The following is a 17,958-nucleotide window of genomic DNA, read 5'->3' as shown; positions in this document are numbered from 1 at the left end:
TTAAAAATTAAAGATATCTAATATTGATGCGGTTTTAACACTCTTTGGCACTGACTAAAATAACCGACGTGGTATCATATTACATCTCTAAACTTTTTTCTAGTAGAAGTATTGCGTTGCGAGACGGGCATCTTTTTACATGTAATGTTTTTGATGGGTTTGTTAGTGTGGGTCAAATCTTGGAAGCTAAATTTGCTCCACTTCCCGATTTCAGATTGACCTGAAACTGCATTCGACAATGCAATATTATGATCCATGTCATCATGGTCATAATCTGATGATGGAGACAGGCGGTGGCCATGGGAACACTGTGATAAAACAACGCAAATTAATTATGTTTGAGGTTGTTAGAATTGTCTCGATGAGTATTAGTTGCCTGTGGAAGAAAAGTACACAAGTGGGTACATTCAGCGACAAAAACTTGTACCGAAACTGAAATCAGGCTACAGCGCTAATTTTGGCTGACACGACACAAAACGCCTTTCTACGGTGAGGGATAAAAACTACATTGGATGTGTGAAATGAAACTATTTATTTTATATAGGCACAATGTATTTTACGTATATAAGCCTTACTTTATAGTAAACAGATATTACAGGAATTCAGAGTAAGTAAGTGGTCTGGCAAACCATTACACATCACTAAAAAACTGTAAGTTTTAAATGGTATATCTATATATTATTAGATTGAGTAATGGTTGACCAGGCCAGACGATATATTTATTTACAGCAAAACAAACAGATTACGAACAACAGTAAGTACATAGATTAACAAATCTGTTTTATTTGTATATTAGTAGGTATGTTATGAGATTATAAATAGTTGGACTAAACTTGCACATGATTTAGCCAATTTAGTAAATGTTAGCAATGCTAACATTTACTAAATTGGCTCAATCTGCTGATTTAGCATTATCCATCCAGCATCCAGGTTTTACTGAGTATGCGATTCCAAAACATAGTAATTAGTAAGGTAATTGATAGCACTTCGTGTGTACGAGTGTAGCCAAAATTAAAATTACTAGATTTATTGCTAGATTGATGAAAAGGAAACCCGACAAAACAATACAAAAGGTAATCACTAAGTCTTGTGAAAAGGAAAGGTTAGACGCAGTCGCTTTCATCAAAAGTTCAAAACTACTGCCTACGCCGATTCTTGCTTTTTCAAGCGGACGCCAAGCTCTTATGAGCCGAGGCAAAAAGAAGGAGAAGAAGAAGAAGAAGGTTAACTTGCTAGGCTGTTTTTTTTACTTTAAAGTACTACGCCACACATTATCTATGCAATAAACAAATAAGCGTTCCATACATAGTATTTCCTATGGGCAGTGCTTCATAATAATAAAAAAAACAGACATGCCTTGAAGCTCAATTAATGATTTACGCTCCCAGCCTCACCATGAGTCAGCACTCAGCAGCAGCCGTAGTTGCTAGAGGCTGCGCAAACGCACTGTTATAATAGCGAGTAGCGACTACAGCAACTGCTAACTAATGGTAAGAAATTAGACCTACATTCCCTGGGTCCAATATTAACAAAATATGGGAACTGAAAATACCTATTTTAAAACACATACATTGAGCATGCCCCGATCCGATATACTCTTGGCCGGTTTTTTATTTTTATTTTGATTAGTATTGTTCGATTTTTATTTTAGATAGCCGTTATCTTATTGTTGCAGTTGCATTACCTATGCCTTCATCTACACGATACCTATGAAGTGGGCGAGCCAGCCTGTGCCACCGTTGTTCATATTCGTTACAAATACAATTTTCACGTAATTATCATCGCTGGTATAATCCGCTGGAGTCTCGTCGCAATACGTAGATATTATGTCTCCGTTTCGTTTAACCAGTTTCACATAGTTTGCGTTACATGCAGCACCCATGTCGAATATCGAGAAATGTAATCTCAGTTTAGTACCGATAAGTGTTTCCAATTCCCACTCACAGTTGTTCTTCTGACGGTAGACATTTGGATACAGGGGACTTGATACTAGACCGTACTCGTTTTGCATTTTTCCACCGCAACCTTGTCCTTTGTTTGTTATAATGTAATTTAAATCGTAACCAACGCGGTCAACGCCTTCCTCGTGGCTATGCAAGAGAAGGTACCTTCCAGTTGAAAACACCGCTAATTCGGAGTCGTAGTCCCCGGACACTTTGACTAAACTTTTTGAGGTCGTCTTATTACCATCGAACACTTCCAAGTATACTTTTTCATTCCAGTAATTGGGATTAAGAGTAATGAAATAAACAGATACAGTATAATTCTCAGGAGCGGTGATTAGCGTGTAACAATCTTTTTCAGTTTCTTCAATATCTCGTCGTGGTGCTCTTATACGGCCCTGTGATTCAGTGTAGTTCCTACCACAAAACTCAACATGTGATACTTCTATTTCGAACCCTCTATGTTGTTTGGAATCGAAATCAGGAGAAGTATGTACATTTATAACAGTAGTGCCATATAAATAATAATCCCCTGAATTTTGAGTACCGCACAGTTGTAGTTCTTTTGGTAAAGTTAATGCTTCCTCAAAGTAGTAAGGTGTATCAAATACGTCTCTATTTCCGTGTTCGTGAATGTAATCCGAGCCAAGACTAAGGTTTCGTGGTGAATTCTGGCCAGATATAGTAAGTTTATCTGCTGTACACTGGTTTCTGTCAGAGTCGCTAGGTTGAAGGTCTAGGTCATTAATCCTTACATGAATTGCTCTGTAAGAATACTCAGACGACTGAATAAATTCATAAACACAATTCAATCCTCGGGGAATAGAGCCCGTTTGGTAACCTGGAGAGCGTATTACCAGCTTTTGCGTAGATACAGAGAAAGTAGACTGACCACAAACATTAGGAATTGCAGTTAAACGAACCTTGAACCCCGAACTGTTAATTTCACCATCCGTTGAGAGCCTAATGCTCATTTGGTTTCCGGACGAAATTACTTGAGCCGGTGTTGTATGACCGCAATAAACACCAATTTCGGTACTATCTGGATTTAACCCATCCCTGATTTCAACAAAGTCACAATCGCACTTGCTATATCCCACAGCTGTTTGGTTGACATTCTGGCAAGGGGCTACATGAAAACTGATGAATTCTAGTTTGATAACTCGGTCGTCTGGTGCTGTTACGAACCAGTGACAATTCAAGAAATTTTCGTAAACACTGCTACTATTTATGAGTGGAGATGACATCGTTTCAGATAATGACGTGTCTGTCAAATTGATATATCCACCGCAACCAACAGATTCTCCGTAGCTGAACAAAATACCAGCTTTAAATCCCTCATAGCTGACACTTCCGTCCGTTACGAAGTGTAAGAGCATTTTGTTACCAGTGCCCCTAAAAACGGTGTTTTCATTTTGTAGGAAACCGCAAGTTTTAATTATACGATTGTTATAGTCAAGTAAATGCCCGTTAAATAATTCTATGTAATCGTAAGAGCACGAACGCCCTTCAATCTTTATGGTGGTGAATTTTACTATAACGATTTTATTGGAAGGAGCCTCAATAAACCACGTGCAGTTCAAGTTTGTATCATAATTCTTGCCTTCACCAGATGATATGACAGTAGGTTCAGTTACATTGCCACCACAAGAAAAAATCGAATAGGATAATTTAAAACCTTTTCTCTGGATGAATCTGTCAGTTCTAAATCGAATCGATATTTTGTCTCCGTAACGATTGGATGTCGGCGTTTCCGTACCGCAGTATGTATTATCAGAATAATAATACATATTATCAGTAGAAATAGAAACGTTATCATAAGAACATTCAGGATAGGTCCCTTCAAGCTCAAACTCTAGGAATTTTAATGCGATTTTCTGCCCCGGAGCTGAAATTTCATAGCTGCAATCTAATGATGGCATATAGTTATCAGGGAATCCAGGGCTGTACAAAATTTGTGCTTTTTCTTTGGCTTTGTATTTACCTCCACATATTGGGGTCCACATAGCTCTAAATCCGTCTAGATTAGTGTCGCTGTCTGTCCGTAGAACTACTTTCATCCTGTTGTTAGTAGAGTTGTAAACTGGTGGCAAATTGCGGCCACAGACACGAGCTATTTCTGTGTAAGAGTTATCGTCCCAGTCGTAAATAATAACCATATCTTTTGTGCAGTTCGGTGTGTCTTCTATAACAAAGCGTTCTATAAAATGCAAAGATACTCTATTGCCTACGTCAGATTCTATTTCCCATGCACATTCTTGATTTTCAATATAGTTCTTGGGATAATTGGGGGATGTAAACATTCTATCAAACCTATTAAGGTATCCTCCACATTGGTGGTTAACAATTTCTGCCATAACTTTAATGGCAGTTTTGTTTTGAATATTTGAATGGTATTGAATATAAATTTCTCTAAACGATAGAACTAAATCGGTAGTTTGAATTTTGTCTTTACAGTAATCTCCAATAATGGGCTGAGAAGCTTCTAAGCCTTGACTAATCTGAATAGACTCATCAGAACAACTTAATTTAAATGAACCTTCAAGTTTGATCTTAATCCTATTTCCTGGAGACCCTTTAAGTATCCAGGCACAGTCTAGTGAATTATTATAATTATTTGGCACGTTTAGAACATTAATAGACTCCTCTCCTAGTGTTACTACACCACCACAAGGTTGTAATTTCCAATCTAGATGAAAGTTAAGAAACGTCCCTTTATTTTGAGTTGCCTTTAAGTCGATACTATCTGAAGGTATACGAAATTGTAATTCATTATTACCGCATAGTTCTCTTTTGAATATGACATTTTTATCAGCCATTATGGCGTTAATACTTAATTTTGGGTCGCTATAGAGGCATCGAGTTCTAGCAAAAGATGAATTTACTTTAGCATTGATTAATAATGTGCTGTATTTAACATTGTCAACATTGTCACTGTCATCATCTCGATTCACAGTACTATATCTGCGATAGCTCCAATCGCAAGAGTAGGATCTGTTAAGAAGTGGTGAAGCCAATTCGCCTGTGTCGCCCGTTAAGGTACCGCCACATAATGCCAGTTCATTTGAACTGAATTTTGCTTTGAACCTGTTATGTTCCGAAGATAATGGGGACATTATTATATAAATAGCAAGTTTATTTCCAGATGATTCAAATACTTTCGATGGATTCAAATCTTTGTTCGTAATGCTTTGGACTAAAGTTTGGAAACGGTTGTCATTGTAAATTGCTATTCGATAAGTATCCGTACCTAAGTTGTAATCCTCGATCTCTAAACGTACTCTCCTGGATGTATCAGGAACAGTGATGATCCAATAACAGTAGTGCATTGTGGTTTTTCTAGGATATCCGGGAGTCATTATGTAGCCTTCTGGTGTTGTAATGGATCCGCCACACATGGGTCTGGACGAATTGAATGTGAACCGAAATCCTTTTGAATCTGGATTGTGATAATAAGATCTTTTACCAACATAGTATTTAATGATAATCTCGTTAGAAGATGTTTCAATAGGTGCGTATAGATCTTCTGTGTCCTCGTTGCAAAATGTTTTTAGTGTTGTGTTGTCCGATATTCTTATATTTGTATTATATTTGTATCCAATGCCGTCTGAAATAGTGACTTTGGTAGCGCATAAAACTACGGATTCAGGTAAGTTTATAGTCTGTGGTTTCAGCTGAAAAACATATCCTGGATATCCTGTTATACGCCATTCACATACTGTGCCCTCGCTAAGCGGAGTTAAGTGAGGAAATCCGGGCGACGACACTTCTCCTGAACTAGCAACTATCGTTCCACCGCAAACATCGATCGATACGTTAGCTTTCAGACCACGGTTCGGGATACCACTTTGAGTTACGTATCTGATATATAGGCTGTTGCTAATGGACTTGATGGATCCAGGTTTGTCATAACAATATCGTCCTATAAGTGGAGCTATACTAGACACACCATTCCTAATCTCAATGGCTTCTTTTCTGCAATCACTGTCGTATTTTAAATCAAAGTCAGAAAAATCTACTCTTAATATTTCTCCCACAGGGCCGCTAAAAACCCAAACACATTCAGAATATGGTAGAGGAATGGAGGGATAGTTGGGAGTACTGAAGACCTCCCAGCTATGATCGGCATCTAATGATGAAGTCACTCCGCATTCTATATTTTTCTCTTCATAGTGTAATCGAAAAGTTTGCACTTGGCCTTGGTTCCGCATGCTATTGAATGTTACAAAGAGAGCGTTACTTGACGTCTCGAATTCTCCACGCTTTTCATGAGGGTACCCGCAGTATTTACCACTTCCTAAAAGAGGGGCTTCCTCAGAATCGCCATTACGAACCGTAACGTACTTATAACAGTCGTTGTCTCTATTAGTAATGTTAAACTGCTCAAACTTGAATTTTATTACTCGACCTGGGCGAACTTTAATTCTCCACTGGCATTTTATGTTAGGTAGGTATCCTTCTGATAGTTCTTGCCAAGTGACTCCGATTTTTCCTGAGGCTTCTGATATATGACCACCGCATTTTGAAGACACATGAGCTTGGAAACCCTTTTCAGTCATCGAGTAATCACTTTTGAAAATCAGTTTCATAAAAGAAGTTTCAATGTTGATGTTTCGGGCTGCTTCGTTAGTGCATACAAATTCTTTTATGGGTTTCCATTGCATCCCGGTATCTGAGCCCATTACGGAGACATAGTCAGCAAAACAATTTGGCCTTTCTTCAAGCTGAAAGTCAAGGAACTCCAAAGCTATGTGTTGGCCGGGTAGAGTTTTATATACCCACTCACACATTAACTCATCAGCGTACGGCTCAGGGTAACCTGGAGACTTCACGGTGACTGTTTTCCCTGGTCGTATTAGTTCAGTTATATTTGAACCACCACAGTTAATGGATTCTGGAGGTTCAGTCTCACTAGAGCTTTCAGCCCATCGGATGTGAAATATAGATCCAGTGTTAGAGTTTTCTACTTTAAGTTTAATAAATACAACACTTCCGGATGTTCGAACTTCCTTATCTCCGATCTGTATACCGCAAAGCTCTTGCAGGATCGGAGCACTATCATCAAATCCATCGTATATTGCCAAATAATTTGAGCAGCGTGTTCCATATGTATGTATTTCAAGGCGGTCCACGATCAGAGATAATGATTCACCTGTCGACATAATTCTCCAAGTGTATTCACCTGTTCCTTCATATGAAGCAGGATACAACGGAGAAGATATCTCACCATTCTCTAAACCGATGATTTCATTTCCATGCAGAAAACCGTAATGCACTAGAAACCCTTTTCCAGCATTCTTACTGTCACTGTGGAATTTCATATATATTCTTGTCGCTGAAGTCGTATTTGTTGGTACAAGGTTCCCACAGTATACTCCTATTAAACGCCCGGCTCCGTTATTTTCTCGTAATTCGAGATAGTCTTCATTACAACCTTCGGAAAATGTCAAATCGAATTTTTCAAACATAACGTACACTCTGTTACCTGGTGATGTACTTAGGATCCATTCGCAGTCCGCACTACCTGGGTATGCTAGAGGATAGTTAGGTGAAGCTATTGTGCCCTGTTCCGAAGTATAGGATCCTCCACAAGCATTGCTTAGACTAGTGTAGTGAGCAGAAAACTGCCCAGTGATATTATTGGTATACGTGCCTAGTTCAACGGTGAGTGCACTTCCTTGACTCACTATCATTTGAGGTACTTTATTCCCGCAATATTCACCAATGACGGGTCCGTGTTCATCATTTCCTTCCAGAATTCGAAGATAGGAAGAAGGGCAGTTCCTATTACTAACGATATCATAACTTTTAGGAATTGAAATGTGAGTTATGGTAAGTGTAATTCTCTGATCAGGTCTTGGTGCTACTAAAGTCCATGTACAACTTCGGTTTGGGTAGTTAAAATATTTATCACTAGTGATAATACCGTCAGACTGAGCTGTGATAAACGCTCCGCAAGTCATAGAAAAGTTAGCCTTGAAACCTTTAGATGTTCCGTAACTGTTGGACATGAACTGTACAGCTACTCTATTAGAGTTTGATATATATTTAGTAACTCCAGACCTAGGGCATATTAGCTTAGAATAATTATTGTTACTATATATATTATAGCCTTCATAAATTTTAATAAAATCATGGCAGTCGTCATCATTGACGAATGACGAATAAAGGTCAATATCCAGAAAATTAATTTCAATACGATGGTATTCAGGAACAGTGATCTGCCAAGTACAGTCTGTGTCTGTATCATAATTTTGAGGATAATTTTTGGACATAAACATTCCTGTCGGCGAATTAAGTCTACCTCCGCATCCAGTTTGATAGCTGCTGTATGTGGATTTGAAATGAGCTCCCCTAAGGTTCGACTTTTTGACGTAACGTACCAGCAAGATGTTGCTGTTTGATTGGATTGAAGAAGACCGACGACGGCACAACTTAGTAATCAGTGGGGAGCTCAAAGTTGGTCCACTATATATTTCAATGGCATCAGTAGTACAATTGTTGGTTTCCGTTAAATATATATCCGTAAATGTAATAGAAATGGTTCTGCCAAGGGGTGCTTGTAACAACCATTCGCATTCCATCTCTTTATCGGACATTTCATTTATATCCGATGACAATGTTCCATACGATTTTTGTATAAATCCTCCGCAGCCGTGTTTCACCCACTCCAATCGAAAGCCGGTGGCTGACATAAAACCAGTTACAAATTTAATTTGCAAAACGTTACTCTTAGTTGTGAATGCAGACGGAATTGTGGATCCACAAAGCTTTTGAGAAAAACCACTATCAGGTAATTGTCTGATTTGTAAGTAATCTTGACCGCAGTCATCTGATATACGCATGATTCCATTTTGAGGCCAACCCCAAGACGGATAACCCCTTGTCGCTGTAACGCTACCGTATACCGGATACCTCCTGATGAATAATGATTTGTAGATGTCAAAATGCGTAAAGGTAACGTTAATTTTTTGTCCTTTTGGAACAGTAACAGTCCACAAGCAGTTTAAGTTACCCTTATACTTGCCCGGGAAATCGGGACTTTCCAAAACACCGTAACTGCCAGTTATATTGTTGTTACAAACAGTATTGTAGTTTAGATAAAATCCCCTGCTACCAATGTATATATCTGATCTAAATTTAATGTAGGCGTAGTTCGAAGATGTTACTATTCTATTTACGGAAGGTGACATTTCGCAGTACCGACCTAAAGTGTGGTCGTTTACCGTAAGACCATCGAATATTTCAACGTAATCGTCCCTACAATCCGGTGTCCGTTCTAAATCTAGATCGGTGAAGGAAATTTGAATTCGTGAACCAGGATTAGTAACAACTTTGTAGAAGCATTCTGCGTTGTCGTTATAGGTCTGTGGATAGTTCGGCGAAGATATCGACCCAGATGAACTTGTAAGCGTGCCACCACAACCTGTAATTGTACCGTCCCATTCAATTTTGAATCCTCTACCTTGTAAATAACCGTCAGAATGAAAATGAAGAGAAATGGTGTTACCGAGAGATTTTATAGTCTTGGATTGGAAATTTCCGCAGAACTTTCCTGCTAGCGGAGAGTTTGCTGACGCACCGTTTTTAATTTCTAAAAAGTCAACGCTGTCACAAGAGCCTCGTAACGGTATTTCTAGATCAAACTGAGACATATTTAAAATAATTTGTTGACCAACAGGTACTGTAATCGTCCAAGTACAATCACGATTTCGTTCATATAAGTTAGGCCATCCTGGCGAATATATGTAGCCGTGAGCTTTGATATAATGTCCACCACAATGTAGTTTCGCATCTAAGAAGGTATACAGCACGGAAAAACCAGTTTTCCGTATACTGGCATCTGAATGGAACCTCAGCATTAAACTGTTAGTAGTAGAAGTCAGGGCCGGCGGCAGAGTGGTACCGCAGTACTTGTGCGGATCATCATTCTGATTGGTATCATCGAACTCAATTATTTCTAGATAATCACTTTCACAGTCTTCCATGTCTTCCAAGTCAAATCTATTCCATGTTAGTTTCACAAGAAATCCTTCAGGAGCTGTTAAAATCCAAGTACAGGTTTGGTGATTTTCGTAGTTCTCATTAATTGATTTAGGATGATTTATGAGTCCAGTATTATTTCTGTAAATACCTCCACATTTTGTGTCGATTGTTGTGTAATTTGCGTAGAATCCAGTGCCAGAGAGGCTCATGTCAGAAGTGAACTTAATGTACATGAAATTATGAGTAGTTATCAATGTGGGTGGCATGTGCTCTGCTCCTCCGCAGTATCTGCCCATCGAGGTTGCGTTTGCATCAGGGCCGTCACGTATTTCAACATTGTCGTAGCGGCAGTTATCTCCAATTTCCTCGAGATCAAAATCTTGGAAAGTTAGTATAATCGCTTTACCTGGAATAGTACGGATGACATACTCGCATACTCTATTTGCTGGGTAATTATTAGGATAACTTGGCGACTTAATGACACCGCTATCTCCGAATATTGTGTGTTGGCAGACGGATTCGTATGTTATTTTAAAACCTTCTGAGGCTACGTTATAGTCGGTATGAAACTTAATAAAAATACTATTAGATGAAGATATAAATGAGGTTTTCGGATATGTATTGCCACAGAATTTGCCATACAGTCTCGAGTCGGGCGAAGGTCCATCATAAATTTTAAGATAGTCATACCTACAATGAAATGAGCGTTCTAACGCAAACGATACAAATGTTATACGGATTTTAGTTTCTGGGCCAGTTTGAATTTTGTAGTCGCATATTAAATTATGTAGATATGTGCCATTAAATGACGGAGAGACGATTTCTCCTCTGTTCATAGTGTACAAACCGCCACATCCCGGGTGTCCCTCGGCAGGAGCATACGAAATTTGAAAGCCGTTTCCGGCCCCGTACGCATCAGAATGGAAGTGAATTAGGATATCTGAGCCAACCGAGTGGATGGGCGCGGGAAGGGTTGAATTGCAATATTTAGCAAGTAGTGGGTCGCTGCTGTGTTCTCCGTCATAAATAGCAATATGATCAAAACTACAGTTAGAATGCTTTTCTATATCTAGTTCATAAAAATGCAATTGTATTCGTTTGTTAAGATTGGTTTGCAAGTGCCAGTAACAATCTCTGTTAGGAGGATATTTGCCGGGCGAACCCGGGGAACTGATACGTCCATGTTTAGTCGCGTCTATCTCCCCACCGCAAACCGGGGGAATACTAGTCCAATGCAAAGCAAATCCGTCTTTATTAATTGAACTATCGGATATAAACCAAAAATATAAATAATTGTGACTAGAGACTATGTTACCTCCCTTCGGAAATGTACTCCCACAAAACCTCCCAATAAGTTGACTTGCCGAGGTACGACCATCGTGTATTTGCAAAAAATCGTAATTGCAATCTGGATTGTCTTCTAAATTGAATTTACTAAAGGTAACATTAATAACTTTTTCAGGAACTGTACGGATCACCCAAGCGCACTTAGAGTCGTGGGTATATGAAGTATTGTGCAAAGGATAGTAAAGGCTACCTTCTTCATTGTCCAATATGCCGCCGCAGGTTCGAACTTGAGTGTCGCACAGATCTCCGGTGTATTGCGCCAAGCATTCGCACCTGAAGCCTTTAGTCATGCTGGAATCCTGTCTGCAAACTCCACCGTTGTAACAGGGGTTGCTTGCGCAGTGGTCAGTACGTGCCTCGCAGTGGGCGCCGCCGTAGCCATCGTAACAGATGCAAGTGTAGCCTTGACGTAGAACATGACAACGTCCGTGAACACACGGATTACTTTCGCAGCCTTGGGTAGAATTGCCTCCAGTAGAAACGTAGCAACCGTGGGGCCCCACGCCGTCGCCTGCCATGCCGGCGGGACACACACACGGACTCGTCTGACCGAGGAAACCGGGGTTGTCGATGCATTGGGCCGAGGGGTGACAACCGCCGCGGTTGACGCTACACGTACCTCTCCAACTGCAGGTAACTCCGTCTCCAATATAGCCGGTTGGACAATTTCCGCATATACGTGAGCCAATAGTATTATGACATGCGACTAACGGGCTGCAACCACCGTTTGGGATTGTCATGCATTCATCAATGTCAGAGCAAATATAGCCGTCACCTTCGTAGCCGGGTGGACAAGCGCCGCACCTGAACGATCCTGGGGTATTGATACAGTCGACTCTTGGGTTTACGGAGCAATGAAGTCCTTGGCTGGGATCGCACTCGTTGACGTCTATTAAACACGCGGAGCCAGTGTCATTTTGCGTCCACCCTTGATTACAGAAACATATGATACCAGTTCCAGTTTTTCCTTCAACGCACGTTCCATGGCCGCATATTTCATAGTTACCACCAGAACAATCTTTCTGTTTTCTAGTACAATGGACGCCAAACCATCCAAACTTGCATTGACATTCATACGATCCAGGTTTATTGATACAAGAGGCGCCATTCTGGCAGCCCAAGTCTGTTCCGGCAAAGTTACGGCATTCGTTGACATCCACATCGCAATCGGTTCCTTCCCAATTAGATGGACATAGGCAGTGATATCCTCCCACCAGCGTTAAACAGGTGCCACCGTGAGCACATGGATTTGATTGACACGCGTCTCTCGTCAATGCACTGATTTGGACTTCGAGATTAGAAATTCTTGTGATCATTCTATTTGTTCTTCTCCATATCATTGACATGTTCGTTTGAGCTTTATTTGTCGTTACACTATCACGGTTCTCTAGGTTGTCTAATCTGCGTAATATGTCGGATATATCCGATCGATAATTACCTGTATCGTAATTTGAAGCAGGGCCAGAAGGTACAATGCTAGGAGAACTGCTCCGGTTGAAGGCAAGCAAGTCTGTGTCGCCAATGAACACTTTCGACCTGGGACCATTAGGGAGTAGATATATATTTTTGTCTAAAGCCGGCTGCAGTATTAAATCGCCATCTGAACTCTTGATTTTGGGTCGGTCTTGATAAACTTCACAGTCGAGGAGCACAAACCAAACGGTTAAGATGAGACATTTTATAAGTAGAGCGGACATGTTGTCCCGAGTGACCGAAGGAGCCGCTGTGACTGACTAGCATGCACCTCTCTTGATGCTGACATTGTTGACACGGGGGGCGTTACCCGCAGCTGGTGTAATGATCTAATCACTGGTCCGCCCCTTGATGATTAGTTTAGGCCATGTGGTTCCAAAAACTTCTGAATATAAAACGAATTGAACTTTATTACGTTCGACTGTTAGACCAAAATGTATTGTATTTGGTCAGGCGAACGGTTCATTTATTTTGACCAGGATGCAGTAGGTATCGATGATTATGACACGTCAATGGTTATTACACATTATTGAATGTCCAAATACAGACATTGATGCAGGAACCGTTTTTTTTTTAATTATGTATGTCTAGCTCCTAATAACCTAACCAGGCAATAAAAACTAAACACCAACCCACGCTGCCTATCCACAAAGATTTCAGTGATTTCGGAGCGAAACGACTCAAGTCCCGTAACCCGCCAGCTCTTGGTATGGTGCATGCTGACAACGAGTGGGATATATATGATTCATGGATGGCGGAGTGGAATGCCCAACAATCCAATGGTGAACATCTTTTCACACTCAACCAAATAGACGCCCACCTGGCTTCGACAAACCGCGCCGGGTATGGAGTCAATTAAACCGCATTCGAACAGGCGTCGGAAACTGTGCTTACCACTGGCATAAATGGGGCTGGTGTGACTCCCTTCAGTGCATGTGTGGTGATGGTGACCCCGAGCAGACGGTCGAACACATCGTTCTGGAATGCCCTCTCACCTAATTCAAGGGACGGATTGAAGACCTCGCGAACCTTAGTGAAAGGGCCATCGAATATTTGAAGAGTGCAAACCTCAATCTTTAGAATAGAATTCAATTTAAATCCAGTAACTGTAAATGCCATACGATAAATAAATAAATAACCTAACTCCAATGACCTACTCGTACAGTTATAACTGCCTTCCAAAACAACAATAACATAGTTTTAAGTTAAAATTTGCGTATAGCAAATTGCATTTGGTGTCATGTCGTTCTGTATGTACACGGTTGCTAAAAAATAAGTGCATTCCCGTTGCCGGAACCGTTATAGTTTTCTCATTTCCATCTGTCTGTCAGTGTCTTTGTCACTAAATGACATACGGACAAAAAACAAATATATATTTTAGGAGGGTTACTCCATATGAGTATATGTATAAAGGCTGTCCCGGAAGTAAATAGACAACTTTTAAAGTCTTACTGGCTGAAAGTATTATTAAAAGAAAATAAAAGTTTTGGTGTCGTTGCATCTACGATTTCGTTATCTGTCATTTAAAGTGGGAATTTCGTTACTGCATATTAGTTTTTCAAAATGAATGATCGAACTGCTGCCAGAATAGTAGGTTAGGACATAAAATGTTAGGGTAATCACAATTACGGAAAGGAACCGTGAGGACGAATAATGTTAGGTAATACAAAAATAGGACAAACTACATAAAGGCCATATAATGTTAGGTAAACTTCTGATTAGGACATAATTATGAACATGACCTTAGGATAAATAATCAATATGGCAAGTGATATTAGGATATAAAATATTAGGGCAAAAAAAATTCATCCATACAACAAAATTAGGGCATGTGAGTGTTAGGACAAATGATCATTATGACAAACAAACTTTAGGGATTCCGATATAGATCCTTTATTTTAATATACTTCTGTGATAATTTTTATTATTCTTCGCTCGAATAAAACAAAATAATAATCATCAACATTTATCAAACAAAGCATAATTAAGCTCGGGAGATAAGATTTTTTAAACGTGTTTTAAACACCATTTAAAACATGTTGATCTACTTAGGTGGGTTGCTTTCCATACAAAAAACAATTACGTTTTATTAAGTAATTACACACTATTACTACATGTGCGCATCTATATATCTACTTTCGGTTAATCGTTTGCGCTAAATTGATAGTAAAACTTTGTTTTATATAGAAATCACGCAAACGTTATTTTGGTGTTACATTGATAAAAAATATAACGTTCTTTTGCATAAAACAATGCGTGATTTCTAAAAAAAATTTTTTTTTTATCAATTTAGCTCAAACAAATATTCGAAAGTAGAGAGATGCGATAATAGTGTGTAATGACTTAATAAAACGCAATTGTGGTTTGTATGGAATTGGTATAACGTAGAGGCTCCAGTGCCCGACACAGCCAAAATAATCGACATTTTTGACACCTCACTTCCAATATTAGCTCAGTATAGTTTTGACGCTACGGTGGAACTTACGACACAAAATACGACAAAAAAAAGGAGGCCCGTCTGAAAATCCGCGCTGGGTATATATAGCTGGTCAAGCAAATCTTGTCAGTAGAAAAAGGCGCCAAAATTAAATTTTCAATGGGACAATATCCCATATTAACATTAAGTATAAAAAATATGTTTACGCAATTTTATGCACCTATATTAACCACAGCTTAGTATGCCCCTTCGTTTTTAGATTTTTAAATTATTATAAGTTAAGAAATAAAAAACTGTACTTATGGAATTTTTTATCTCTAAGGATAATTTGATGATCGTTTTTTAGGGTTCCGTACCCAAAGGGTAAAAACGGGACCCTATTACTAAGACTCCGCTGACCGTCTGTCCGTCCGTCTGTCCGTCTGTCCGTCTGTCTGTCTGTCACCAGGCTGTATCTCATGAACCGTGATAGCTAAAAGGTTGAAATTTTCACATATGATGTATTTCTGTTGCCGCTATAACAACAAATACTAAAAACAGAATAATATAAATATTTAAATGGGGCTCCAATACAACAAACGTGATTTTTTTGCCGTTTTTTTCCGTAATGGTACGGAACCCTTCGTGCGCGAGTCCGACTCGCACTTGGCCGGTTTTTTATTATATATATATTTTATCTCTGACACCTAGAGACTTTTACATCTCTAAACAATTTTAGTCTTGTCTGTTGTTTGTATATTTTTTATTAGTTTTCTTTGTGTATTTTACATTTAGACTGGATACATCTCTAACAAAGTATCATATATTTTATTGATTCCATATTTGTAATTGTTTTTTGTAATTTTTTGGTTAATTTTATTGCTTGTAAAAATTGACATGTAAAAGTGCCCCTGTGGCCTATTTGCTGAATAAATGTTTGATGTTTCCTCGCTTCTAACTTTTATATTAATCAAAACATCGAAAAAAGTCAAAGGAAGCGGCATAGCTATAATATACAAAAAAAAAAAAATATATTTTCCATAATGTCAATATCCAGGGAGAAAAATGGGGACTACGTTTGTATGGAGAAACGGATCATATTAAACAAAACTACTAATCTGCCGTTGGAAAGTTTCCCAAATTGCAAAATTTCCACAAAGAAAATATCATGAAACTTCATATTTTTGTATGGGAATCGAAATTTTCCATTTCCAAAATGAAAATTCCCTTTGTTTCCTGTGATGTTTTCTGAAATTTCCGAGAACTTTTCCAGCTTTATCGAGTTTCCGCAACTTGTATAGGTACATAAACAGAACCATAGCACAGATAGATAATTCATGTCAAGTATTTTTGGGCCTCATTTATTATTATTAGGTAAGTATATACCTACATACCTGCCTATGAATAAAATTTAGCAATTAGAGTTAGACCAAGCTAAGTTGGCAGCGATTATGATAGCCCGGACGGTGCAAGTGTTACGTCAAACTTCTATGAGATTATGACGTTTAAATAACACTTGCACCGTATAACTGGCTATCAAAATCGCTGCCAACTTAGCTTGGTCTAACTCTAGCAATTTAAACGGTAGGCAACGCGCATTTAACATCCCTGGAGTTGCAGGCGCCCATAGGCAACGGTGACCGCCTACCATCAGGTGGGCCGTATGCTTGTTTGCTACCGACGTAGAATAAATAAATAATTTCAAGCAAAGAGGAATATCTATCTTTGTTTCAAGTAAAACAAAATTAGTTTTGGTTTACAGCGACATCTAGTAGAAACATTAATAACTTAACTTAAAACACTCGACTGTTGGTGATTTGTGCTGCCATCTAGTGACGAGTAGCGAAATGAGCACGTATCGCATCTGCCAAGAAGTTATTATTAATGCCACTAGATGTCGACAGTCGTTCATATAAACATGTATAAACCAAAGGTCATACATAGTAAATTTTGTAACCACAGTAAATTCACTGCCATCTATTGACACACTTTAAAACTAAAAATGAAGATTTATCCATATTTAAATACATACGATAAAATGTATTTAAATATGGATAAATGTTTTTTTTATTTGCATTAATTATTTTTATTATTTTGACCCATGTTCTTTCACTGATATGCGTTAAAATTGTTAAATAACAAACGAAACCGTCAACGCCTTCTATACGAGTGTAGGCCAAAGGTACTAGCGACATCTGATCGAGAATCAAATTTTCGTGATTTTCGAGGCACGTTTTTTCCTTAGACTGTATCCATCTATTACGGAGTTATATCTATCTTTGTCATTACTTATCTGTCATCTCTCTATCACTTTTCCATATTAGAGCGAGTGACAGTAGCGTTTCGTTCGCTACGGAGCGTAATCGATTGGCACGTTGTTGGCTACGAACGCAGGTACTACTAGTTTGAGTAGTTTTCTTTGCTAGGAATTGTAAGGCTGCGTTTCGATGCATCGCGAGAGATGTGTTTTTAAGAACCAATAGAATCACTGCACGCTGAGCGAGGAAAACAAATGAAGTGATTCTATTGGTTCATCACAAACACATCCGTCGCAACGAATCCTCGCACAGCTCTGCGGTGGCAGCATGGTTCCATTTTTATCGCTTGTCACTATGCCCTTTACTTTCGCACTTACATACTTGTTAGAACGTGACAGGCATGGTGACAGGCGGTAAAAATGCGACCGTGCTACCCGGCCTGGTCGTAAGGCAGCCTTATAAAAAAAATTGAGCGAGTAAACTTTTTACATACAAAACTTCTACAGTTTCTACACATTATATTTTATTTGTATTA

The 17,958-nt window shown here is 39.0% G+C and overlaps 1 protein-coding gene across 1 annotated transcript; it reads right to left on the bottom strand.

Annotated features, from left to right (window-relative positions):
- Positions 1 to 549: 549 nt before the first annotated feature.
- Positions 550 to 13,157, bottom strand: LOC134744949 (cubilin-like). The gene has a single exon (XM_063678895.1). It carries the CDS (start codon positions 12,971 to 12,973, stop codon positions 1,697 to 1,699), a length of 11,277 nt encoding a protein of 3,758 aa, XP_063534965.1. The 5' UTR covers positions 12,974 to 13,157; the 3' UTR covers positions 550 to 1,696.
- Between the last annotated feature and the right edge of the window lie 4,801 nt (positions 13,158 to 17,958).

Source organism: Cydia strobilella, chromosome 10 (genome assembly GCF_947568885.1).
Source record: "Cydia strobilella chromosome 10, ilCydStro3.1, whole genome shotgun sequence".
Taxonomy (NCBI): domain Eukaryota; kingdom Metazoa; phylum Arthropoda; class Insecta; order Lepidoptera; family Tortricidae; genus Cydia; species Cydia strobilella.
The sequence above is the reverse complement of the archived record's forward strand: the minus strand, read 5'-3'. Positions and strand labels throughout refer to the sequence as shown.

Coding starts and splice junctions, on each gene's coding strand:
- LOC134744949 (XM_063678895.1), bottom strand. CDS start 12,973: ATGTCCGCTCTACTTATAAAATGTCTCATCTTAACCGTTTGGTTTGTG.